This window comes from Podarcis filfolensis (assembly GCF_964270895.1).
Source record: "Podarcis filfolensis genome assembly, chromosome: 16".
Taxonomy (NCBI): Eukaryota; Metazoa; Chordata; class Lepidosauria; order Squamata; family Lacertidae; genus Podarcis; species Podarcis filfolensis.
In genome coordinates, this window is record NC_139620.1 from 26,932,934 (window position 1) to 26,957,624 (window position 24,691).

General features: G+C 50.9%; 2 protein-coding genes across 7 annotated transcripts in view; one reads left to right on the plus strand and one right to left on the minus strand.

The window, feature by feature from the left end:
• The window catches only part of CABIN1 (calcineurin binding protein 1), a 57,351-nt gene extending 38,198 nt beyond the window's left edge, over positions 1–19,153 (minus strand). Inside the window, exons 1-26 of one of the 6 annotated variants that reach the window (XM_083589653.1) lie at positions 19,025–19,153; positions 17,944–18,005; positions 17,418–17,510; positions 17,214–17,327; positions 16,218–16,352; positions 15,767–15,947; positions 14,077–14,206; positions 13,539–13,688; positions 13,017–13,294; positions 12,312–12,480; positions 11,730–11,866; positions 11,284–11,501; positions 10,123–10,201; positions 9,494–9,684; positions 9,041–9,187; positions 8,385–8,579; positions 7,484–7,720; positions 6,137–6,302; positions 5,048–5,166; positions 4,692–4,853; positions 3,853–4,059; positions 3,059–3,204; positions 2,204–2,465; positions 1,794–2,054; positions 845–996; positions 375–553 (exon numbers count right to left, since the gene is read on the minus strand). In XM_083589653.1, coding sequence (XP_083445779.1) covers positions 375–553; positions 845–996; positions 1,794–2,054; positions 2,204–2,465; positions 3,059–3,204; positions 3,853–4,059; positions 4,692–4,853; positions 5,048–5,166; positions 6,137–6,302; positions 7,484–7,720; positions 8,385–8,579; positions 9,041–9,187; positions 9,494–9,684; positions 10,123–10,201; positions 11,284–11,501; positions 11,730–11,866; positions 12,312–12,480; positions 13,017–13,294; positions 13,539–13,688; positions 14,077–14,206; positions 15,767–15,947; positions 16,218–16,352; positions 17,214–17,327; positions 17,418–17,510; positions 17,944–17,946 — 4,111 coding nt within the window. In that variant the 5' untranslated portion in view covers positions 17,947–18,005; positions 19,025–19,153. Of the gene's footprint in view, positions 1–374; positions 554–844; positions 997–1,793; positions 2,055–2,203; positions 2,466–3,058; positions 3,205–3,852; positions 4,060–4,691; positions 4,854–5,047; positions 5,170–6,136; positions 6,303–7,483; positions 7,721–8,384; positions 8,580–9,040; positions 9,188–9,493; positions 9,685–10,122; positions 10,202–11,283; positions 11,502–11,729; positions 11,867–12,311; positions 12,481–13,016; positions 13,295–13,538; positions 13,689–14,076; positions 14,207–15,766; positions 15,948–16,217; positions 16,353–17,213; positions 17,328–17,417; positions 17,511–17,943; positions 18,006–18,821; positions 18,964–19,024 lie in introns of those variants that run through there. The other 5 variants (XM_083589651.1, XM_083589656.1, XM_083589654.1 and 2 more) reach the window with 5 other exon arrangements.
• On the plus strand, positions 18,903–22,000 carry LOC310751398 (D-dopachrome decarboxylase-like). Its single transcript, XM_083590747.1, has 4 exons — positions 18,903–19,104; positions 19,841–20,384; positions 20,489–20,664; positions 21,661–22,000. Exons 2-4 carry the CDS (start codon positions 20,277–20,279, stop codon positions 21,731–21,733), a joined length of 357 nt encoding a protein of 118 aa, XP_083446873.1. The 5' UTR covers positions 18,903–19,104; positions 19,841–20,276; the 3' UTR covers positions 21,734–22,000.
• The last annotated feature ends 2,691 nt before the right edge of the window (positions 22,001–24,691 follow it).

Genomic DNA, 24,691 nt, shown 5'->3' on the forward strand with positions numbered 1-24,691 from the left:
AGGAAAAGTTGTCAGCTGAAGCCTCTCCACTTCATACTGCGAACATGACACTCGCGCGGTTGCCACCTGCCTCCCATTGCCCAAATGGCAGAGGTCTGGATTTCAGAACTGCGCCCAGGACAATTTGCCTACGAATCCCACAGCATTCAACCGAGCCTCGAAAAACCCTTGAATACAGATCATCCAACTGTCTTGCCCATTTAGGTTGGATGGGAGGTGGCGACCTTTATGAGGTTAATAATGAGTTGCAATATTGCCCGTGTTACCGCAGCCCCATCGCCCTCCTTGAAGCAAGCAAATCTGCCGAAATGAGCCCCCCCCACCATGATTACAGCACCTCTCTGTGCCGGCAGTATTGAGAACAGGGACTGTACCATCCGGTGTTGCCTGCTGACGGTTTTTTTTACATTTGACGTAATCGTGGTCAACTGGAGTAGCTGTGTAGGGTGGGGAAGTCAGACCTGGACCGGATGAGGAGGGGAGGGAAGTCCCTGGGCCCGGCACAGTCCCGGCAGAGGAGTGGGAGTCGTCATCCACCAGGCAGAGCTTTTCTCTGGAGGAGAAAGAAGGGAGGGAGGCTGTACTGACACACGGTAGCACCTATTACAGGGGGTGAGGGCTACCACTCAAATCCCTCTAAGGAGGTCTGTTGTCAGTGTCTGGCAGTTGCACTTTGGCTCTGCCTGGAGAGCCTCCCTGGCCCAACCAGCCATGGCAGGCAGCAGCTGCAACTGCCCCACCTGCTTGTGATACATGCGTTCACTTTAAGACGTTTTGGCACTGGCAATGGAGCCTCCCATTTAACCGAAGCTCTCCCACTGACCCTGAGAAAGTCAGCACTCACTTTTCAGTTATTTTGGGGGTGTTCTTTTCATCCCCCCTGGCGAAAGGGCCCTCGGCAGCTTCCTTCATAAACGTGACCAGCATCTCGGCATCCACCCCAGAGTTGGGCTTCCCCACAAGCTTCAGAATGGAGGCGTGAAGCCGAAAATAGACCTAAGGGGAAGAAACAAAGGCAGGGCAACAACAGCCTAACATATTATGTATCCCAAAAAACCTAGCTGGCCATTTACCACTTTATTATCCATAGCAAATAATTAAATGTAAAGACGCCCGCTTGCTATTGGCAGTGTAAGAGAAAGAGGGTTGCTTTCTGCAGGATTGTGAGAAAGAAGCTGCTTTCCTGGAAAAGATGACAACTGGGGAGAAAAGCTCTCACCACCTGCCGGAAAAGGGGCAGTTCTTGGAAGCTGCCACAAGTGATGGAGCAATAAAGGAGGGAAGAAAGAGCAATGGCTTGACCTTTGGACTGTATTTCTGAAAAACACTTTAAAGCTGCAGTTCTAAGACTTGGCCGGTGGTGGGTGGGGGTCACTGCCCAGCTCTCATTAGAAATCAGCCATATGAAACCACATCAGCGCTTGAGCTGGCGCAATTTCCTCCCTGGTTTAGGGGCATGTCAGGGGGCCAGAAAGGCTACAGATCCTTTGTATTCCTTCCATCCAACCCCGCCCGCGCCCCCCCAAACCCCCACTCCAAGCAAGTTGCCTTCCAGCCCTGGCAAAGTCAGGAGGGCAAAGGCTGCAGATGCTTTAATGGTGACTCCCACACTAGCTCTCCCTCTCTGAGCTCCTTACCCGCCCTTCATAGAGGGGGATCAGATGCAAAGGGAGGTAGTGGCTGCTATAGAGAACACCTGCCCAGAACGTGCCAGTGGACCTTTCCCTCAAGAGCTCCGAGGGTTTTGTTCTGCTTCAAGGCCACGCCTGGCTGGCTGGCTTCATTGCTTTTACCTCCAGGGCCTCCATTGCAAGCTCCGGTGGGTTATGATAGTGGATCTTCTTGGGATACCTGGCCGCTTCCTCGTGCAGGAAATGACCTGCCTGCTTGTAGTGACGGAGGTAGACCACAGGCGGCTGCTTCTGCTTCTCAGCAATCTTCCCCAGCATGTAGTGGATCAGCCACTCCTCCTCGTCTCCATCGCCCTCACAGTGAGACGCTGAAATGAAGCAGTGCTTGGCCGTCTCCAGCATGCCGTCGCGCCGCTCTGCCATCTGAAACATGGGGAGGGAGCTTCAAGCCTTGCAGCAGCAGCAGCAACAGCAACAGCAAGAGCTGCTGGGGGTGGTTGCCTTTTTGGGTCTGGCGAGCCCCCGCTTCCCAACCCCGGCCGGGGCCTGCAAGCTCCAGCTCAAGCCCTCACCTGCTGCACGACCTCAGCTGGCAGCTCCGACTTCCACTGCTTCAGCTGCCTGGAGGCGAAGGAGTGCAAGGCATAGGACATGGTGCCGTACTCTATCCACAGGGAGAGGTTGGAGCCGTCAATCTCCAGGGCTCGCTTGAAGGAGCTCAGAACAGGGGTGGCGTGCTTCCAGATGAGGCCGTCGCTCTTCAGCTCGTTGGAGTTCAGCTTGTCTTGGATGCGGCTGGCTCGAGCCAGCGCCATGCCAGCCCAAGAGTCAAACCTGGGAGAAGAACAGCACACAACAACCCCCCGCACCTTGAGAAGTTCAGTCCTGATCTCTCCACCATCTCACTTTGTTATATCACAACAGCCTTTTTGTGTTTCTTCTAAAGGTGTTTATTATACCCCATCGTCAGTCACCTTTGCAGCCCTGAACAGTTTGTGATCAGGGTATTTAAAAAAGACCACCTCCCTCCACTGGCTCTTGCGTTCCCTCCATGGCTACTGCTGGGAGCTTTTCAGCTCAGGTGCTCAGATTTTAGAAAGCTTATCTGCACACGCACACAAGTTAGCACTTCCATGACAGTCATTATCCTGTGGCAGGGATTCAACCACATACCACTAAATTTAGGTTCGTGCAATTAAAAAGGGTTCATGTGTTCTGGCACAACAACACACACCGGGGGGACTGGTTATGCGTGCCTCTTCAAGGCAGCAGATGCCAACACAACCACAATGTGCCAATGCTCAGGGCACAGGGAAAATGCAAGCAGCCCAAATTTAAGGGGCCCTTACATGACACACACACCATCCAGGAACCAACGACGGAATGACCAGGCATCTCATCTGGTGTCAGGGGTTCACTAAACTGACCTGTTAGGGCAGATGCAGATGTCATGCATGTAGAACTTGATGGCCTTAGACTGTTCCTTGTTCTTGAAGTGGTAATCTGCGAGGAGGTAGTACAGCTCTGTCACCACTGGAGGAGAGTAGTCGGCACCCTCAGGGAGAGCTGGCACCTGGCAAGAAAGGGGAGAATAAGGATGCCTGGGCTTGTCATGGGCAGCAGCTGCCACCACCTGAATGTGCCTGTGGAAGGAGACTCCTCACAGCCTTGGGGCTCAGTGGAAGGAAAAAAACTGTTGAGAAAACTGCAATTGGCTTAGCAGGGAATGCCATCCTCAGGCCTCACATTATTCTAATACAGGTGTGAGGAATATGCGACTTTCCACATGCAATTGGACTCCAGCTCCCCATCAGCTTTAGCAGCCAGCATGGCTCAGGGACGACTGGAGTTCATAGAAACATAGAATTGTAGAGCGAAAGGTCATCAAGTCCAACCTCCTGCAATGCAGGAATCTCAGTTGTAGTGTAACAGCTTCTAGAGAGCCAATACAGGTTCTAAAGGAAGCAATACATGAGAATAAGACTTCGAGAGAGCTTAAACAAAAGAACAGACATTACAAAAAGATGGAATTCAATTACTGGATGCCCACAAGGCAGTGAAGTCACTTCTCTGTTACAAATAGCCTGTATCTGAATGCACCAGCAAACTAGGCTCATTGTTGACAAATGCATCCCCCACTCCTCCGAGAAGGAAGGCAGGAGCCCCAGCAGCAGCACCCCTCCCCCTTAATCACCCCCCAAATGATGCAAGAGGCTTGTACCTTGCTCAGAGCCCCTTCAATGTAGCTAGACACCTCCTCTATCCTCAGCATAGGCTTGTCTGTCCGCGGGACAATGGTGGCCATCTTCTTCAGAAGGTTGGCCAGGTCAGCAGACACTGTACTGGTTTTGTAGCTGTCAAATTCAGGAAGGGTCTTGGGCTTGAAATATTCAAACATGAACAAGGCGTCTTCCCACATCAGATCCACCTTGGAGAGAAGGCAAGAGATGCATCAGGCCTTGCCGGGAACAAGAGGAGCTAAGTCAGATTTCGAGTGTACATCTCAGTCCAGCTGCTTAGCAACACAGTAAGCTGCCTTATGCGGCTGAGTGGCAAAGGACATGTTGGTAGAGCATGAGGCTCTTAATCTCAGGGTCAAGGGTTCAAGCCCCAAGTTGGGCAAAAGGATTCCTGGACTAGATGACCTTTGTGGTTCCTTCCAGCTCCACAGTTCTTTGAGTCAGGCCACTAGTTCATCGAAGCCAGGAATGCCTACACTGACTGGCAGCAGCTCCTCCAGGTTTTCCAGGCAGGGTTCTCTCCAAGCCCTGTCTGGAGATGCTGCTGGCCTGAACCCAGGACCTTCTGTGTGCAATGCAGATGCTCTGCCACAGAGCTGCAATGGCCCTTCCCCACACCTGGGAGGAGGAGAAGGAAGGCAAGGTCTACCCTGAGTCCAGCATTCCCCCATGCAGGTAACAAAGATGTCCTTGGGGAGTAGCCAAGGGCTGCTGCCTTCCATGTCCAGCTCGTGGGATTCCAATCTCTGGAAGCAGAGAGACCTGCCTGTCATTGAGCATCCTGCCTTTTCTCTCCAAAGGAGACCTGAGACAGTCTCACCTGCTGCGTGGAATGTTCTTCCAGGTACCGAGCCTTGCTCTTTTTGCTGGGGAAGCTATACAGGCAATAAAAGCATTGCTCCAGAGCCGTCTCCAGCTCCTCCTTATAGGGATGGGTGTCCTCGGAGGTAGAGGCCAAAAGCTCTTTTTGCAGCACCCGTACCTGGAATGACAAAATTCACTGAGGTCAAGGCTACCACCTGGGCAGGGGATGGCTAAAGAAGCCTCGGAGGAAGCGTGCTGCTTGGCGGGTGAGAACATGAAGGAACTTTCCTCTCTCCACATGGTCCACAGATCTCTCAAAGAGTGGGGAGAGGAAGAGGGTTAATCTGGGCTATTTCAAGCAGGGCTACTCACATAGAACTTAAGAAGGGCTCCGTCTGAGTTACAACACCACGATCTCCTCCCAAGGTATTCGTGAGCAGTGTTCAGAAGCATCAGGGAAGAGGGCAGCATAGGAGTGTCCAGAGTCTGAGCTGCTGATGACAAAATGAATGTGAAGTAATTGTCGGACAAACAAAAAGCCGCAGATCTAGTATGGGAGGTGCATGAGTCAAATGGGCAAGAAGCAGCTGGCCCAGCCATACCTGATGGCCCCTGGACTAGCCCCCAATTCTCTTATACAGGGAAAGACCCAGTTGTTTTATTATGTTCACCAAAAATACTTGATGTCTGCTCAGAACAAGGAAGTCTCACAATAAACATTTTTCTCTGCAGGAACCTCCACCCCCAAAACTCAATTTTGTTAGGGTGGGGAGAGGAATATTTTGGTCTCTCCAAGTGGGAGGGGAGATTTGGGGATGGTGGTAGAAGCACCTGTTATGGCAGCAGTAACAATTTCTACTTCCACACCACCACTACCCTTTACTAAACAGCTCAGGAGATGGTGGCTTTGGAAATGGCAACAGGAGTTCTGGCTGCCGTCACACTTCCTCTCCGCCCCCCAACCCTGGAGTGCCTCTGGAACGATGCTGGTGTGCACATGTGAACATCATTCCATGGGCTCTCTGAAGCATAACAACGGAGGCTGGAGTAATTCCACCTGCTCGTTAAAAAAGAAGGGGTAAGGGCCATCTGCCCCAGAAAATTTTTTGAAGGCCCCAGAATCACACCCCAAAGTAATCACTGGCTAGCCGGTTCCAGCAGCCCTTTCACTTGTTCCAGGCAACCTCCAGCCTGAGAAGGGAGAACCTGGAGGGCTCTTGCACACAGGCAATGTTTTGCTACAGAGAGCCACTTCTAACAATATGTTTGTCTTCCGTGTGACAAGTGACAAGGCTGACAAGGAAGGCTACAAGGGACGTTGCCATTGATCTGCATGCATTCTGGTGCTCTGTCCTTTTGCCTTGTTTTGGCAGGCACAGATTTCCTGAATGCCCAACTCAACCTCTCATGGAAGAACACAGCCGCTTCCCACCCACCGCAGAGGGCACAGTTGTTCCCCACCTTCCTCATTTTGGCTCTGCAGCTGCTGCTCCTCCTGTTGGCAGCAGAGGGAGCGGAAGGTGTCTTCTTCGTGCTGAATGATCCTGTGAAGAATAATCCAGGGAAGCACCGAAGACACAGAAGGCTCTTTGGGCTCCTCCTGGACAGCCATGCTGCAGTCGATGATCTGGGGTGGAGGGGTTTCAAGGAACAGACGTGGGGCAAGTTAAACCCACAGAGGGGACAACATTCAGCTCTTCTAACGGGAACATACTAATGACAGGCATTCAAGTCATCACCCAAGTGGCCCCAGAATGACCAAGCTGGTTTCAGGCTCATAAAACAATAGGGGATGTTCTTCACTTACACAAACATGCCCCCCTCCAAATTCATCAGGGGCTGAATCTGGCTGCACAACAGAGCAGTAGGACAACCGCTTAGCCACGTAGCAAGACTAAACCACATTTCCAAAGGGATACTGGCAGAGCCATGCGCTGAGCAAGACTAACCCTTCCCTGAGCCAACCCTCTCCTCCCAAGAGAAACTCATGGCGGCAGCCAGGGCAGAAAGGAGTGGTCAACAGGGGCAGCCAAAATGTGTGAGAGGGTGGAAGGCTCTTTAAACACACACACTGCCAAGGCTGCATAGAGCCTTCAGCTGCCACCCAAGTAAGGATGGAAACTGGAGATTTGAGAAGAGGCTGAGGAGAGAGAGAGAGAGAGAGAGAGAGAGAGAGAGAGAGAAAGAAAGAAAGAAAGAAAGAAAGAAAGAAAGCCCCCCCCCAAAGCAGAGGGTGGAGCTGAGCTCTAACCTAGGAGGGAACTACTATTCTTGCTCTCCTTCCCCCTCTGCCACTACCCATTACAAAAAGTCTGGTTTTGTATTTCTCCTTCTTGCTTCTTCTAGCGGACACTGTTGAGAGGACAAGAACTACAACTGCTCTTACAGCCAAAGAAAGGGGTTTGGGGTTTAGCTTTTGCTCTGGGTTATGTAGTACCTTCCTTTCCCCACTCCCGCTGGGAACCACTACTCTCGCCAGCTTTGTTTGCTTTCATTGTGCTATGTTATTAAGTGTTGGGCAACACTAGTTTAAGGGCCAAACCAAGGCTATGAGCTGCCACTGGGAGCTGGAAGACTTCCAGAGCTGGCCCCCCTCCTAAGACCTGGCAGGCTCCCATTCCTATGCTCTGTACTCAGAGCCCCTGGGGAATGACCCTCCTCCTCTGGCTGCTTTTGATATATTAAAATGACGTTTCCACCAGCAACTGCAGAACAGACCCTCATGTCACGAATGGCTCAGAGAAAGGCTGCCAGCAGGTCTCCTGCTCTCCAGGAGCAATGTGGGTCCTCAGGCAAAGAGCGGGATACCTGGACGAGGTTGCTGGTCAGTCGGACCAGGCTCTGCAAGGCTGGCAGCTCCTCCAGGCTGCTGCTGTCCGAGGAAAGGGAGCAGTCGATCCCTGCGAGCAGCTGTGTGACAGTGGCCACCCACTCCTCCTTGGCAGATGCCTCTGTCATGTTGATCATCTGCTGAAAGGCTTCGTTCAGGGCAACTTCCGAGCACTCAAAGCACTGCCGGTAGTCCTGCAGCTTGAGCAGGGAATCCTGAGGAGCATTAAAGAAGAGACACCTTGGAGGAAAATGTGCAAGAGCATTTGCAAGACAGCTGCTGGGAACCTTTCCTAGATCTGTACATGGAAGGGCAGCGAGAAGCATGCCCATGTAGGCTCTCTATGGAGAGGGCACCGGTGCTTGTGGCAAAGAGCACTTGGGTCTGAAAGGCCGAAAGGTGCGGACAACAGGTTCCTGTACACCCTCTGTTTCTCTGCATTTGTGTGACGTGACCAGGATAAACACGAAGCACTGCATAAAAGCCATCAAGAAAACACCCCGAGGACTCCTCAAGAACCTACAAAGAGCCCTGCTGGATCAGGCCAATGGCCCATCTAATCTAGCATCCCTATCTAACAATGGCCAACCAGCTACCCACAAGCAGGACTTGAGCACAAGGGCACTCTCCCTCGCCTTCCCTAACCCCATGGTTTCCAACAACTTGGGTGTTCATTTCCTTGAAAACAGCTTCAAACAGCAGCACACCCAGAGCACTTTCCCCTCCGCACAGCGAAAGGAACAAGCACCGTAACGCCAGAGTCAGCCTAGTGAACCTGCTGGTTGTTTTGCTGGCTGACGTTTCCTGGCAGCCTCTGCTGCAACCATCAAGGCTGGCTATGCCGGTTTGGCCTTCTCTGCTGCCCTCAGACAACCCCACCTGCAGCAGGAGCAGCTGAGCTGGCCTCTCCGGAATGGAGATGACAAATTCCAGGTGCTTCGTCCGGCCGTATCCGCTGAAACACAAGGTGGGCCGCAGCAGACGCACCACCGCTTTGTAGTCGCCGGCCTCGTACAAGCGCTGGATCTCCTCCAGGGACTGGCATCTCTCCAGGGACTTGAGGTTCTTCTCAATCTGCAAGAGTCACACACTGCATGTTGCAAGCGGCAATCCTCTCTCACGTGTTCCACAAGCAACAGAATTAGCTGCTCTGAAGGCAGCAACGGACCAAGGTGACAGTAAGGCAGAAACCCAACTGAAGGACACTGGACTGCTTCATTTCAGTTTTCAAACCAGAACCACAAATCACAGGTAGTTTAGTTAAGCATTTATACAAAGCTTTCTGAGACAAAGTTGAGCCAGTGGCCCACTTAGCTCAACAGTGTCCACTCTGACAGGCAGAGGGTGTTTCCTTGAGGGGCTGAACCCGGGACCTTCAACACACAAAAAGCGCACCCCCACTTTGGTAATGGGGTAATGGCTGCTTCCATGTTTGCATCCCTGGCATAACTGCTACGCGTTCATCCTCACGAGGAAGGCAAGTGCAGCCAGCCTCTTGCAGTGACCCAAATGTTCCCACGTCCAGCTGGTGTTACCTCTTCCAACGAGACCACAGAGTCCACATGGAGATTTGGCAACCGGATCACCACGTTCTCGTCACCAGCTTTGGCCTGCACTGCAGCAGAGCTCTGGAGCATCTCTGTGCAGACGTCATAGTTCTCCAAGGCCTGCTCCATGTCCCCCTGGGAAAGCAAGCAGCATGCTCAACTGCAGCCTGCCAGCTATTCTCCTTCCCCCAGCCAGCCCCTCCCTGGAACTCCATACCACAAGCTGCTTTTTGCAAAGCCTTTTGCTCAAGGTTTTTCTTTAAACTCACTCTGCCTTTGTACCCAGATTTCCACTATAGCCTCACAGAAAAGAAGCTGTGTGCCCAGTGTCTAAAGATCTAAAGCCAGTAGTGCTTAATTAGGTAATCTGCTGCAAACACCACAGAAGCTGTGCAGCACCAGGAGTCCCCCCCCCCCAAAAAAACCCCCCGAAATACAAACCTGCAGGGCCAGGAAGCGAGCCTTCAGCCAATACACCCGAACCACGAACTCCAGCCAGCCCTCCTCAAAGAGGTCTCGCTGAGAAGAGGCAAAGGAGAGCTGGAGCAGATCCCCCAGGAAGTGGCTGCCAGGGAAATCCGGGCCAAACTTCCCGTTTACAGAGCTGCCTGCAGGGCCGTTCCTTGGAGACACTGAAACAGTTTATTTCACATTTCAGCACAAGGTTCTAGGTTGAGAGCTCAGATTCTTCGCAGCTCAAAGTCTAAACAGCAGCACTGGGAGCAGAGAACCCCAAGATCTGCCGATTGAGGAAACATAATAGAGAAAAACTTGCTTCTCTTTTGCAAGGCATTGGGTTTGCTTATGAAGCAGTGAAAGCCCAGAAGCTGCCCTGTCCTGCTCCAGGTCCATCTGACCCAAGTGGCTGGGGACTCTCCAGTCTCCTCCAACCTGACTTCAATGCCAAAAGGTCAACTTGAGAATGTCTATGTGCAAACCTCAAGATCGACTACCAGGCCCAGCTTCTAAGCTCAGGCACGTGTTCCCTGTGGGGACTCGTATCTCACCGGAGGGAGTTTGCAGGGCCTTTCCTTGGAAGAAGCACTTGCTAACACCCAGTGTTCACTCACCCATTGAGCTCTTCCCTTTGGTCAGCAGCCACTGGTCAAGCTGCAGCTCCATGCAGGACAGACTCATCAGCATCATATCCTAGAGCAGAGACAAAAGTGGGGGGGGGGTGGAGAGAGGAGCGTTAGGAAGACATCAGGGGATTGGAGGGGGAATCATTTGCAATTTGCACATCCAGCGGAAAAACCCTTCTTATGAGAAGAAGCAGTGCTGACTACAGTATTTGTGAAAGATCAGAAACAGCAGCAGAAAGACATTTTGCTGCAGAGAGAAGAAGCATCAGGAGGCGACTGGCTCCCTGGCTCGCTCTTCAAACCTTTATCACATGACACCTAAGGAAAGCTTGATCCTAAAAATAAAGGGAGCAGAGGGCAGGCAGTGAGCATCTTGCCAGCTAAGTGTGTCCTGATGGGAAAAGTTTGTGGAGGGATTTACTCCCAACTGTCACTCAAGATACAAACCTGGAGCCAGTGGAGGTCCTAGGATACTTTTCCCATGGGAAAGGTGTGCAGATGGCCTAAGTATCAACCTCTGGGTAGGTCCCAACCAGTGAAAAGGGGTGCCAAGCATTATCCTCCTGCCCTCCAATCACTCAGTCATAGAACATTCTCTGATGCTACACCTCCAGTTAAACACTATCTCGGGAACAAGGGCTGGGAAAAGCTCCCACTCGTGAACAGCAGATTTACACTGATTTTTCTCAAACTCTCCATTCCATCAGGCTGTGGCTTAGGAAGAAGTGGGAAGCAGGGCTGTGCCCAGCTTCCCCTCTCCCAGAATTATATCCATCCCAGCCAGTCACTGTAAGAACTACTATGTAGCTTTAAGAACTGATGCCTGGCTTTGTCTTCTTCCTCCTCCCTCTCCATTCCTTTTTCCTTTTGTGTTGTGTCTCTTAAGATTGCAAGTCTGCGAGGAGAGACTTTTTTTTTTACAGTATGCAAGTCACCCTGAGAGCCTTTTCAGCTGAAGAGTAGGGTAAAAACAACAGCAAAGAAGCAGAGACATGCTCTGCGGATCGTAGCCCTTGTCTGGCACCATGTCTCTGGCTACCAGACACAGCTCCTGCTATACAGGAACTAAGTCTCTCTCACACATGTACCCTTTAGAGGTGGTGCTTGGGTGGCAACAGAGCGAGGTCACCTCCAGAAGTATTTCCTTACCCTGATGTGCTCGTTGCGACAGTCCCTTAGCAGCGGATTGGGGAGGCTGCTGCTGTGCTTCCTCCAGCTGTTGTAGATGTTCAGCACAACCTCAGCCAAGCCCGGCGGCCATTTCACAAGGAACTTCAGGCTGATCACTTTCAGGTACCTCATCATCAACTCAAGGATGCCCCCGTTGTTCAAGTTAGCCAAGAGGAAGTTATGAACATCCTGCTTCTCTGGAAGAAAAAAGTTAACACAATGTGCATGGAAAGAAGCAACCACTTCTCCCCTCCCCAGCCTCCCTACATTCTGTGACATCAGAGCAGCTCACCCAATCCGACAAAGGCTTCACCACAAAATTATACTACAGCTTCCAAACATTGGATCAAATTAATGAATTCAAATGTAATCCTTTTTGGGGCGAGTCCCTCAGCTGAAACACAGAAGCCAGGGGAAGTCCCTACCGTACTCCATGCATGTTGTTGAGTCACACGGCATCCTGTGGGTGCCCACATGCTGGAAATTTTCCTCCTTGGCCTCAGACTGGACCTCATAGCTGCTGAAAGGACCCTCGTCTTCTTCTGGGTCAGGTTTCCTCAGGCTAACAGGAAAAGCAAAACAAAGAGCAAAGCAAAGCATCAATGCTCTGGACCTTGCCAGCCCCTCACAAGGCAGACATCAAAACACACTCCTGTTATGGCAACTTTGCAAGCAACATGCAATTCCCAGAAGCAAGATTTATTTTCGCAACACACCAATCAAAGTGGAGGGAAGCACCAGTTCCTTGTAACTGCTGACAACATTGCAGGGATCACGAGAAGTTGTGTCCAGGAGAAGGCAGGCAGCCAACCCCAAATCAGCACAGTACTGCTCCAGCAGCCCATGCAAGAAGCCCACTGAGATGGTGGGCCTGAACCAAAGCTGTGCTAGAGGGGCTTTTGCCCTAGGTGAAGCCTCCAGAGGGGCGCCATTGAGGCTCCCAGTCTGTGTACATGTGCTTCTCTGCTATTTTTTCAGAAGCACAACCACCAATCTTCCTTCCTCACCGTGAAGGAAGGAATTTCACCAGCAGCTCCTGGAAGTCCACCTTCTCTTCCTTTTTGCACTTGGTGTTCCGCACCCGAGCCGACCGCCTCTTGGCTGTCTCGCCGCTGTCTTCGGGGATTCGCTTCCGCTTCACCCCTTTCTTTGATCTGTCCCCCACGGAGGCATCCCCTAAGAAGAGCCAGAGAACGTCCAGGTATCAAACTCCTGGCCCCAACAAGGACACACTTGATCAGGACGGCCTCCCCTGAACTCTGATTTGCAGAAGGCAGAATTCTTATTGCCACAGAAGCCAAGTAGGGGGGGCCAGAGGAGCAGTGGCAGCCCAGAAGACACCTTGCCCCACTCCCCAAAAAGGTGGCTGCTGCACCAACAGCCACTCCATAGCAGCAGCAACATCATGACCACACAGAATCTCTCCTCCCCATTCTCTAGGCAAATGTCCTCCAAAAGCCCCTGGAAGAGTAGCTTGGCTCATCCACCTGGGAACTGGCTAGCAGTTGCCACTTCTGCCTTCCAGACTCTCTTTGCACCATGGACAGCACAAGCCAACCTATCATGAGCATCCTACTACTTCTCCCCGCCGAAGACCAGAAGGCCAGCTCTACTTCCACTTTATTAATTGGTCCATGAAGAACAGAGCACAATGATTCAGAAAACCCTTCAACATCCACCCAGAGAACATATTCATGTAATGCATCCCTCACCTGCAGGACTGACTGATTCCAGAACACTTGGACTGGGAAAGGTGGGCGTCACTGGTGTGTATGTTAGGAGTGGCTCCGTCACAGGCATCTGGGGATTGGTGCTGACGGGGTTGGGCTGTATAACACTGACGGGAGCGGAAGTTGCCGGGACGTCAGAGTGCTGGTCTAGATCTTGGTACTCCAAGAGGTCAATTCTCTTGCCCAGGCTGGGCCGAGGCGGCTCACAAGTGGTCAGGTGTTGATACATAGCCAGTAAGCTCTCCCCGAGACACTTCCACCTGCAGGACAGCACATGACAGACAACCAAACACAAGCTCAGCTCTCACCCAGGGGCCAGGGCAGGCAATGCTCCCATCTCCTTGCCTTTAAGCCACATGCAGAAATAAGGAGAACGTTTGGGAGCAAGGCAGCCATTTTCCACGTGGGACCAAAAGCCAATTGTTCACAGAAATCATTAAGGAAATATTGCTTTAAGTTTGCTCTACAGTTGTCAGAATATGTTCACACCCAGTTAAGACCTACGTGAAAAGCGGGATGGGCTGGACAAGCTTCAGGTCTGGCTCCCTTTTTCGCACCAAGAGTGCCTGCCTCTTCCTGCGCAACTCCAGAGCTTCCTCGATGATCGTTCTAGTCTCAGACGGACTCACGTTGACATTGTGGACTGACAAGTCACTGGAAAAACAAAAGAAGAAGCAAAGCAGCTGTTTAGATGATCCGTGTCATTTCACAGCCAGGCAAATTCCTTTAAATTTAGCAAAATTTAAATTACCCTGCTGAAAGTAAAATAGCTTAAATACTTGGACACCCATTCAACAGCAACTCTGGAAGCTGCATGTCAACAGCATGATGCCTACAAAATGGTGTGTTCGTTGTGGCACTCTCTGCCTTTCCAATATGGGAGAAGCAGCTTTAGGTCACAAACTGCGGACAGAACAAACCTCTGGGAACTGGCAAAGAGGCTGCATGTCCTCGCTTTGAAATGGAAGCTTCTGCCACTATTCCTTCTGATGTGAAACAGAAGCATCAACAATCTTTACCTTCAATTTTGGAAGAAACTCACCCTTTGAGGAACATCCTCAAGGAGTCCTTCCTGAGGCATGGCTGCTCCTCAAAGATCTTCTCCTTGATGACCAGCCCTTTGCTGTATAGGCAATCCCTCTCCAGAGCTTTGCAGATGAAATACAAGCAGGCTGAGGGGAGGAACAAAAGCCACATATTAAATTCATCCTAAACTCTTTTTTTCCATATCGGAAAGTCACGTGCATCCCAAAGGAGCATTCTGATAGTATACAGTGATGTGGCCTTCCTGGAGCGGGTGGGATAATAATAATATAATAATAATTTATTATTTATACCCAGCCACTCTGGGCGGCTTCCAACAAAACACTGAAATACAATAACCTATTAACCATTAAAAGCTTCCCTAAACAGGGCTGCCTTCAGATGTCTTCTAAAAGTTTGGTAGTTATTTTTCTCTTTGACATCTGATGGGAGGGCGTTCCACAGGGTGGGTGCCACTAAGATCCAATTTGGCATGTCTGTAAACAGAACTAAGGAATATATCATTTCATTTCACATTTCATTTTTCCAGTAGCCCAAAGTGTTGAACTAAAAATATTTGATGGGGGGGAGTGCATATAAAACAGTAAAGCACACCAAGTATGGTGACTTAGTTTATATTCAAACACACTGCCAGGTTTTATTTGAAAATTATTTTTTCCTTAAGATGTAAAAACTGTATGTTCAGACACGTCAAATCAATACCAAACATTTCTGTTACACAGAGCAAGCCATAAATCATGGCTTACTGAGAACACAAGTCAATCGTGCCCACTTTGCCCCACCACACTGACACATGGAAGAGAGAAACCATGGCCCCTGGCTTAAAAGTTAGGGCAGAACCAAGGATTGTGGTTTGTTTTGCTCCCAGCAAACCCCGATCAGTAAGCCAAACACAATTTTTGTAGAGCTAGCCTAGGAACTGAGAGCCGCCAGACCCCGGCACTTTGTGTTTTTAGTTAAAGAAGGGCTTTTTAGAGGGCTTCTCACCTTATGGTGTTGATGCCATTCCCTTTATCACCAACATGCAAGGAATCATTTTTCCTTATTGGTTAATTATTATTCTTTTGGCTTGCTATGTTAACACTGTTATTGTCCGACTATTGTTTTAAGAATTGTTGTTTGATCTTGTTCACATCTTTTTATACAGTGCATGTTTTGATTTGTAAACTGATTTACTGTACAGTGGTACCTCAGGTTACAGACGCTTCAGGTTACAGACTCTGCTAACCCAGAAATAGTACCTCGGGTTAAGAACTTTGCTTCAGGATGAGAACAGAAATCGTGCAGCAGCGGTGCAGCGGCAGCGGGAGGCCCCATTAGCTAAAGTGGTGCTTCAGGTTAAGAACAGTTTCAGGTTAAGAACAGACCTCCGGAACGAATTAAGTTCTTAACCCGAGGTACCACTGTATAGTCTTTTTCAAAATAGGGATTATAGGGGTATATATATATATATATTTATATATCAAAACAGTAATGAACAATATCCACCCTCTAGCCTTCAATAGGAAATGACTAAACTACCAACAGCTTATCTCAAAACAGCTATCAGGCTATTTTCACCCTCCCAACACCCCAAAAGTGAGCAACACCAACCCAAGCAATCCAAAACAGCAACTCCAGCAGCTGCCTGTACCAACAGATGTAAGGAGCTTTATTTGGAAAAATAAAACAAAATGAATACAACTTACTTGTGTAGTCTCTGAGTGTGTAAAGAACTGTAATAAGGTTATCTAAACAAGGCCAGTGGTCTGGATTACAGGTGAGTCCTTCTTCAAAGGCATGGCGTGCCAGAGGCAGGCGCATCAGTCTGAGTGCCACATGCCCAATCTTATACCACAGGTTGACGTCTGTCGAGTCTAGCATTACAGCCTGGAAAACACAGTATATAACAGTACATTTTTACATACACACACAAGTGTAAATTGTACCCACAATGGAACCTGGAAGTTGCACTAACAGTTTGGGGTTACAAGGCTCTAGTGTAAGAGTGGTGAATCCTGGATCCGGCCCACCAAGCCTCGGCCTTCCTCGTGGCTGAGTGTTGTGGCTTAGCACCCCAGGATCCTCTCTGCTGCAGCATTAAATGCATGTGAGGCAGAAACTCTGGCCCTGGTGAGTGCGAAGGAGAGATGCCTGTACCTCCAAGTAGAACTCCATGGCCGTCTCAAAGTCATCACGCTGTGCTGCGAGCTGAGCTAAGTTTTTGTAAGTAGAATACTTTAGCATCAAGCCCGGGTGCTTTAAGCCCTCCCTCTCATCACCAGATGGAATTGCCTGAAAATTGTAGACGAGAGATGCAGTTTGAGATAAAAACCTTCATTAATAACACAGAATGGTTGCAAACCCACAAGGTGCCAGCGTGAATCATTCCAGAGCACCCGAGGGACTTCAAAAAGCAAAGCAGACAATGTTGTAAAATACAATCAGTATCAAATAGCCCACAGACCCACTACAACAAATACTAGGAGGGGGGGTCGCCTTCTCTCTGCTTATTAAGAAACTCCAGAGGGTTGAAGGCCCAGCGAGCTGCTTAACCACCTCTAGAAATGGATATCTGTTATCCAACCACTCAAATCTTCATGCAGAAGAGCAGATGCTCTGCATGCGGAAACGCAAGGCACCATCTTCAGTGAAACAGGGATCTCAGGTAGCAGCTAACAGGGAAAGACCCCGGAGAGCCCCCAACAATCAGTGGAGATTGTTGAAAACAAGCAGTTTTTTAGTGAAACAGCATCTAAAGTCTAAATTCTTACAAAAATGAAGGTTTGGAAGAATGGATCATCGCACTACTGACCTATGATGAGCATTCAAATGCTCATCAGGTTATTGAATAATCCTGATGCCCACTGAGCTTAAAAATGCTGGACATGATTCAGCATGTATTTCACAAAGAGATACTCTGACATTTGCCCCCACTCAGGAGCTTCCTCCCACTGGTATGTTATTGGTGGCTCACAACCTGGCAAACTTAGGGCCATCAAACTCCCCGAGCCTCAGCTCAGCAAAAGACCTTCTCATGGTTGAGCCTGAGATTGCTGTAGGTCTCCACAAGGCGAGTGCTTGTAGCAGAGAGAGTGGACCACACACCACCTAGTAGGAGGAAAGCTTTACCCACGTTGATCCCATTTCACTGACCTCTCGCAGGAGGCGAGTTTCAAGCAGTTCATGGTAAGCTTTGGCAGATTCTTCGAAGAGGTCATGTTTCTGAAGGTCCAAAGCTTTATGATACAAGGCAAATGCTTCTGCTTCCTAGAGATCAAAATTGACATTCTAATTAACTGACTTTGCTCAGAGCAGAAGAAAACACCAGCTCAGGGTTTACAGCAGAACTTTGCTTACTTGTGCCTCCTTTGTCTGTGTTTTGTGGCTTTTAAAGGTCCCTTCATGGTCATCTTCAACAGTGGAACTGGCATTCAATGCTGCAATCCTGATCTAGAAGTGGGACAAAAAAGCAGTAGTGTGTGCTGCTGATAAATCCATTGCAATGGGTGGTCTCTGACTTACTATCAGAATTTCAGCAGTTTCTCCCTCAAAACACCCATTAACAAATAGTAGGGGCAAAATATGGGACATCAGTAACCATTGTTCAAGGAAGAGAGCCAGAGGGAAGATACAGCCACCTTGCCAGGGAATAGTGAAGCCATTTGGATTACAGTTATTAACTTTTCTATGAAGAGTTAACGTATAAGTAACAGTCTAAAAGCATGCACCAACACCAGATTAGAATACAAAGGGGAAAGAGAAGGAGAGTTCCCACACAAATAGAAGAGCAAGGCAGAAGTATCTATGGGGAAGCAGTATCCAGCTTTCACTGAGACCTGCCACCACAACTTTTTGTAAATAAAGGAGTCAATGGCTACTTTACCATCTTTGAAGAGACTCAGTGTTGCCATTCGCCACCTCTGTTGGTTCAGTTCACTCATTAATCTAAGGAGCAAAACCCACATAATTTATTGATCAAATTGGAATTGTCTGCCCTGCAATGGAGCACTTCCAGTTGGATTTAAAAGAAACCCTGAGACATCCCAAACTAATACCGTATATGTCTATTAGTTGAGAAATGCAAGAGATTTCTAAAGCTCCTGTTATGGGAAGTAAACGACACGAGGAAACCCAGAGCGAGCTTGTGAAGCCAGAAGACATGGCACCAAGCTGGTGCATCTACAGATACTCCCAAAACAGAGCTCCCTTCCCATCTCAAAAATGGATTTAGGAAGAGTGTCCACTTACGCAGAGGAAGCACAATCCTTTGGGTGTCATACGTATATGAACAAAAGGCCCAAACCAATGCTTTTATATACCACCATCACTATAAAGTCACCCAAGCAAACAAGAAGACAACAGAGGCTGTCCCGTTACAGCAAATCAGAGAACCATGTCCACCTAGCACAGAACTGAAGGGGCAGGTGCTCTCCAGGATTTGAAGCAGGGAGTCTCTCCCACCCCACCTAGGGATACCAAAGGCCTGGGTGCCAGGCCCTTCTGCGTGCAAGACCTTTGCAAGCCTTTTGTCCATGCTGCCCGGGGCTGTGAAGGATGGGTCGGGCCAGCAGGCCTTTGCAGCAGAACCAGAGTTCAAGAGGCAGGGCAGCAGCACCGGCAGGAACCGAGAAAGATACCAGCCTCTTTGCCCATCCGCTGGCTGCTCTGACCGGCAACAGCTGAGGAGGCTGGGCCCCAGCACCTGCAGGCTTGAGGAGCTGAGCACTGCAAAGCCAAGTGCTCGGCCGCTGAGAAGCTTACCAATGAAATATTGACGGGAAGGGGAGGGGGAGGGGCGCTTCATGGCCTTTTAAGACAGGAAGCGGGAGAAGGGGAAGGCTTACTGAGCCTTCGGCTGACACAACGCCCTGGCGGCGTCTGCCACCTCGCTCCAGGGTACCCCGCCCCCCACTTCCGGGGCGGGTGCGAGGCCTGACTGACAGCCAGGCGGGGCGGCTCAGCACCTGAGGGACGGAAGAAGAGCCCGTATTGCCGCCCACCGGTGTCGCCAACGCGAGCTCCAGCACAGGCGGAAACCCAGCAGGTGCGGCGGGCCGGACGCGTCAGGTCAGCGCAGGCTGTACCGGCTGGACTCCCGCCTGTCAGGGCGCCGAGCAGAGCCGAGAGGAGCCGCCGCCGCAAGCAAAGCGGCTCCTTATTGGTCCGCGGCGGCCGCCCAATAAGGAAGCGGGATGCTGTGTGGGGGTGGGGATGGTGGGCGTCGCCTCGAGGGGAGGGTGGCGGAAAGAGGGCGTGGTCTCCACCGAGGCTGCGCTGTGTGTTTTCCCGCCAAAAAGGCTGCCCTAGACCCAATAAAAAAAGAGAGGGGCTATTCCGCCGTGAGACGACGAGGCTCGTGGCAGCGGAGGGTCTCGGGATGGAGACATTGCCAGTCCTCCTTGGAGATGCTGGCGGAGGCGCGATGGTAGCGGCTACGCCTTGTGCATTTCCAGAAAGGGGCTCCTTGCAGGTTCGATTCCCGTATGGGACACCTGCATATACCTGCATTATTGAGCCCCCAAAGGAGATTTGGGGCGCTGCCCCGTTTGCAGCTGTTCCCCAAGCTGTGCAAAGCTACCTTTAAAATGAGGCTGCATTTTAAATTGCATTTTAACCTGTATTTTAATTTTGTTTTGTTTTTCCCTATTATGTTTTTGCTGTAATTTTACTGGTGTTAGCCGCCCTGAGCCCGGCTCTGGCCGGGGAAGGCGGGGGTATAAATATTATTATTATTATTATTATTATTATTATTATTATTATTATTATATTAATCTCCGCAGCCTAGCCGGAGCAAGGCCCGCCTGCTGCTGCTGCTGCTGCTTCCCTGCCCATCTGCCCTCTTGCTGAGGCCAAGGGCGGGATCGGAGCACGAGAATCATACTCCAGGGCTCCGTGCTGCCTGCACGGACTGGCAGCATCCGGGGCTCGCCCTTTGAGGGAACCCCGACAGGGTTGCTGCCTGCCAGCCCTTAAGGAAACCATCTCCGGGGAGGGGAGGAGAAAACGGGACTCTGCCCGCCGTGTCCCGCAGCTAGCCGCTCTGTTCCTCCCAGCGCCGGGAGCCGCGACCCCGCCCCGAAGGGGGCCGGTCCGGAGGGGGCGAGTCTCCCGGCGTAGCCAATGCCGAAGTCCGGAGGAGGAGGAGGAGGCAGCGGCGGCCGCGCAAAGCGACCCGGTACCCGGTACTCGCGCCGCCGCCGCCTCTCTTGAGCCGCGATGCCTTTCGTGGAGCTGGAGACGAGCCTCCCCGCGGCGCGACTGCCCCGCGATCTGCCGGCCAAGCTGTGCGCCGCCGTGGCCACGATCCTGGACAAGCCGCAGGAGGTGAGGGGGCGCTGCCGGCCACCCCGGGGGCGCAGGGATCGGGATCCCGGTTCCTGGCGGCCCGGCAGAAACTCACTGTCTTTTTCCCTTCCTCTGGGTCTCAGCGGGTGAACGTGACGGTGCGCAGCGACGCGGCGATGGTGCTGTCGGGGTCTGCGGCTCCCTGCGCCCAGCTGGTCGTCTCTTCCATCGGCGTGGTGGGCACGGCCGAGCAGAACAAGGGCCACAGCGCCCGCCTCTTCGACTTCCTCACCAAGGAGCTGGGCCTCGGCCCCGACAGGCGAGTCTGGGCCGAGGGAGGGAGGGAGGATCGAGGCCTGGAAGGCGAGGGAGCTCCTGGCAATCCCGGACGCCGCCAACGCGCTCTCCTTGGGTGACCTCCAGCTTCCAGAGCGCGCCCACTTCTCCTCCCTCCTCGCCGCCTTTCCTCTATGGCGGAAGGAAGGCTATAGTCTACTAGAAGAAGCTGCTCCCAACCCCGCCTCAGCAGCTTCTGACACGCTGTGACTGCCTCCTCCTCCGTAGGAGCAAACTCCTAGGGGCCGAGGGGTCCATGGGTGTAGCCTGGGGGGCAGTCGTCCCGTCCCCCCAGATCAAGTAAAACAATGGGAATACTTAAGTAACGGATCAATCGTGTCGGTTCTGCTCCCCTAACAAAGTTCTTCCCCCCCCAAAAAAAAATCCTGGCTATACCCATGGAATAGGTTTGGGCCCCCCAATAAAATATTTGAGGGAACCAGGCAGAGGGCCTTCTCGGTAGTGGCTCCCACTCTGTGGAATGCCCTCCCACCAGATGTCAAAGAGAACAACTACCAGACTTTTAGAAGACATCCGAAGGCAGCCCTGTTTAGGGAAGCTTTTAATGTTTGATGCATTACTGTATTTTAATATTTTGCTGGAAGCTGCCCAAAGTGTCTGGGGAAGCCCAGCCAGATGGGCGGGGTATAAATAATAAATTATTATTATTATGAGGGGACTGCCCCCCCCCCCAAGTGGATGGTCATTGCCATTCAAATGGGGTGTGTGCACCACACTATATGATCAATTATGCAGGACTTAACTGCCCCCCCCCTCGTATTTTATTCAAGTTGGCACCTGCTGCTCCCAAGCATTCAGGAAGAAAACCAGCCCCAGTGGTGCCCTCTTCCTGGGCAAAGGGTGCAGAGTACAAGGCAGGGAAAGGATTGGCTGACACCTTCTGTGGCAGGGGCTGCCACTGCCGTACACAACCTTGGGTGCCTTCCATGACTTTCCTTATCCTCTCCCACCCCCACAGGATCAACATCCGATTTTACCCACTGGAACCTTGGCAGATTGGCAAGAATGGGACGGTCATGACTTTCTTGTGAGTTGGCCAAAGACCCCCGAAGACCAGTGCCAACATCCCCACCAGCTCTTGGAACCCCTCTCTTGGGGGAAGGGAAGTTACTCATTTTCTCTTCAGACCCACTTCTCAAAAAGGATGCAAGGGAAAGGTCTCTTGCTGTCCTGCCACCCTTCATTTTGCCTGAGCTCTTTCTGCTGCAGTGGGAGTTCTCTTTTACGTGTCTTGTTTTCTTGAAAAGCCATCGAGTTGCATCCCATGAACAATTAAAAAACACATGTGTTCCCTTCCAGTGCTTGTTTTTTGAAGATGAGACTCAGCCTTCTGCTCAGCCATGACTGCAGGGAATATAAGGCTTTCGGCCACCCACAGTTTTTACCATGAGGGTCAGAAGTGTTGTTGTAAAGGCAGGAATCATAATTGGAGAGAAGCCAAAACAGTCGCTGCAGCTTTGCCTCTGATCCAGGATTTCCTCTCCCCCTCCCCTTCCAAAAGGGCAATGAAACCTCAAGGTTATTTTTATGATCACCCTTTTACTGCCTACCTATTCTCTAAAAAGTAAACTGTCCACTTGGTAGAGCTGGCCAAGGTCTCTCTTGTGCATACCATTATGCACTAATCCCCCATCCCCGCAAAGTGTTTGGCTGCTTTAAAAAGGTAAAGGGACCCCTGACCATTAGGTCCAGTCGTGGCTGACTCTGGGGTTGCGGCGATCATCTCGCTTTATTGGCCGAGGGAGCTGGCGTACAGCTTCTGGGTCATGTGGCCAGCATGACTAAGCCGCTTCTGGTGAACCAGAGCAGCACATGGAAACGCCGTTTACCTTCCCGCCGGAGCGGTACCTATTTATCTACTTGCACTTTGACGTGTTTTCGAATTGCTAGGTTGGCAGGAGCAGGGACCGAACAATGGGAGCTCACCCCGTTGCGGGGATTCGAACCGCCGACCTGCTGATCGGCAAGTCCTAGGCTCTGTGGTTTAACCCACAGCGCCACCCGTGTCCCTTTGGCTGCTTTACCAAGGTTTAAAAAGAAAAAAGCCTGAATGTAGCTGGGAGAACACAGCTTTTAACCATCCTCGAAAACCACCTCAGCTACTGCAGGAATCTGTAGAAAGACCCACAATACAACAGCTTCCTGAAAAAGGGGGCAACTGGAAGTGTTGCAGACTCCTGGCCCAAAGAGCCCCTGGCTGAGCCCTGCAAAGCACGGCAGACTCTTCCAATGTCACTGACAGGAGTTCCTGGTGGAGTTTTATGTTCCCATAGCTGGAACAGAGGCAGATTTAGGTGAGTGCGACCGGTTTGCCTGCATTGGGTGCTGAGCTGAATTTTGGCATTGCACACGGCTGAAATGTTAAAGCCCAAAGTCCACCACTGGCTGGAGGGTGTGATTCTGTGCTTCAGAGCAAGGTTTTGAACATGTGGGATGGAACATACAAAGCATGACCATGTAGCTCAGTATTGTCCGCACTGACTGGCAGCCGTGGCTCTCTAGGGAGCATTCCCCATCCTGCCTGGAGATGCCATTGGGGGACTGAATCTGGCACCTTCTGCATGCAAAGCAGCCGCCCTACCACTGAGCTGTGGCTCTTCTGTTGACAGATCAGGAAGCAGGGAAAGGGACCCACATCTCTAGGAGTCTGCATGTGTTGGCGAAGAGCCGCTCGCTCGTTCTTTGAGCTGTTTCACGCAGGTAGAGATAGATGGGTGGGAAATGGCTCTGGGGATAACCAAGCAATCAGAGGAGGAGGGACTTGACCTGCCAATCCCTGCTCCTTCCCCAAAGGGGTCATCTAGAAACATTAGTTGCCGTTGAGCAAATTTCCAGGTATCAGCCAGGAACCAAAAAGCAGTCTCCCCACCTGCCCTTTTTGGTTTTCTGTTTGAAACAGCATTGACGAAAGAAAAGGGCAAACTCCATCGGGGACTTACATGGGGATCATTTTATCCGAGGTGGTCACTTTATGTTGGCTTCAGTTCCCCTTTAAAATGAGGATGAGGCAGACACATGCCTCAGTGGTTATGGGGAGGATGCTTTAGGTAAAGGCAAAAAAAAGCCCTCAACGCTACAGTGAGAAGCACTGAGCCCAGGAGACTTGGCAAAGGTGCCCTGCACCTGGGCCCAGCCCATACCAATCTGCCACACCCTCTTCTCACATTCCTGCTCCCCTCCCTCCCTATCTAACAGATGCTCACAATGGTACCCAGCCAAGAAAGAGCCAAATATTTGCAGGCAGTTATGAAAGCCTTTCTGCAAACTCTACAATTGGGACGTGATGGATCTTCCTCCAGAGGTCTTTGTAGCATAGAACCAACACACAGACACACACACAGTGTGATCCATCGAGAACTGATGAGCAGAAACTTTAAATTACTGTACATCAAAAGCCTTTTGTGGTTGTTTTCCGTCTGATGTCCCTCATTTCAAGCAGTGTCCCCTGAAAGCATAATGAGATCACTGAGGCCTCTTTCATTCCTTGCCCTCATCAAAATCTCCCCAAATTCCACAATTTGTACAGTGGTACCTCGGGTTACATACGCTTCAGGTTACACACGCTTCAGGTTACAGACTCCGCTAACCCAGAAACAGTACCCCATGTTAAGAACTTTGCTTCAGGATGAGAACAGAAATCGCGCAGCAGCGGTGCGGCAGCAGCGGGAGGCCCCATTAGCTAAAGTGGTGCTTCAGGTTAAGAACAGTTTCAGGTTAAGAACGGACCTCCGTAACGAATTAAGTACGTAACCAGAGATACCACTGTACTTTGAATTCACTGCTTGCAAAATGGCTTGATTTATTCTAGGATTATTATTTTTTTGCAGCATTTCAGGTTATTTTTTTCTACATTTAATTTGAAAAAGGTGTCGGTGAGTTCTTTCGCATCTGCATAACAACCAGTCACCCCGTGGCAGAAAACGTGGACCCCCCCCTCCCTGACAGGGCAAAGCGGAAAAACCCAGTAGTTGAGAAATACCAGAGCAGAA

Coding starts and splice junctions, on each gene's coding strand:
- LOC310751398 (XM_083590747.1), top strand. CDS start 20,277: ATGCCTTTCGTGGAGCTGGAGACGAGCCTCCCCGCGGCGCGACTGCCC. Junction 20,385..20,488: donor TCCTGGACAAGCCGCAGGAG/GTGAGGGGGCGC, acceptor TCTGGGTCTCAG/CGGGTGAACGTGACGGTGCG. Junction 20,665..21,660: donor CTGGGCCTCGGCCCCGACAG/GCGAGTCTGGGC, acceptor CCACCCCCACAG/GATCAACATCCGATTTTACC.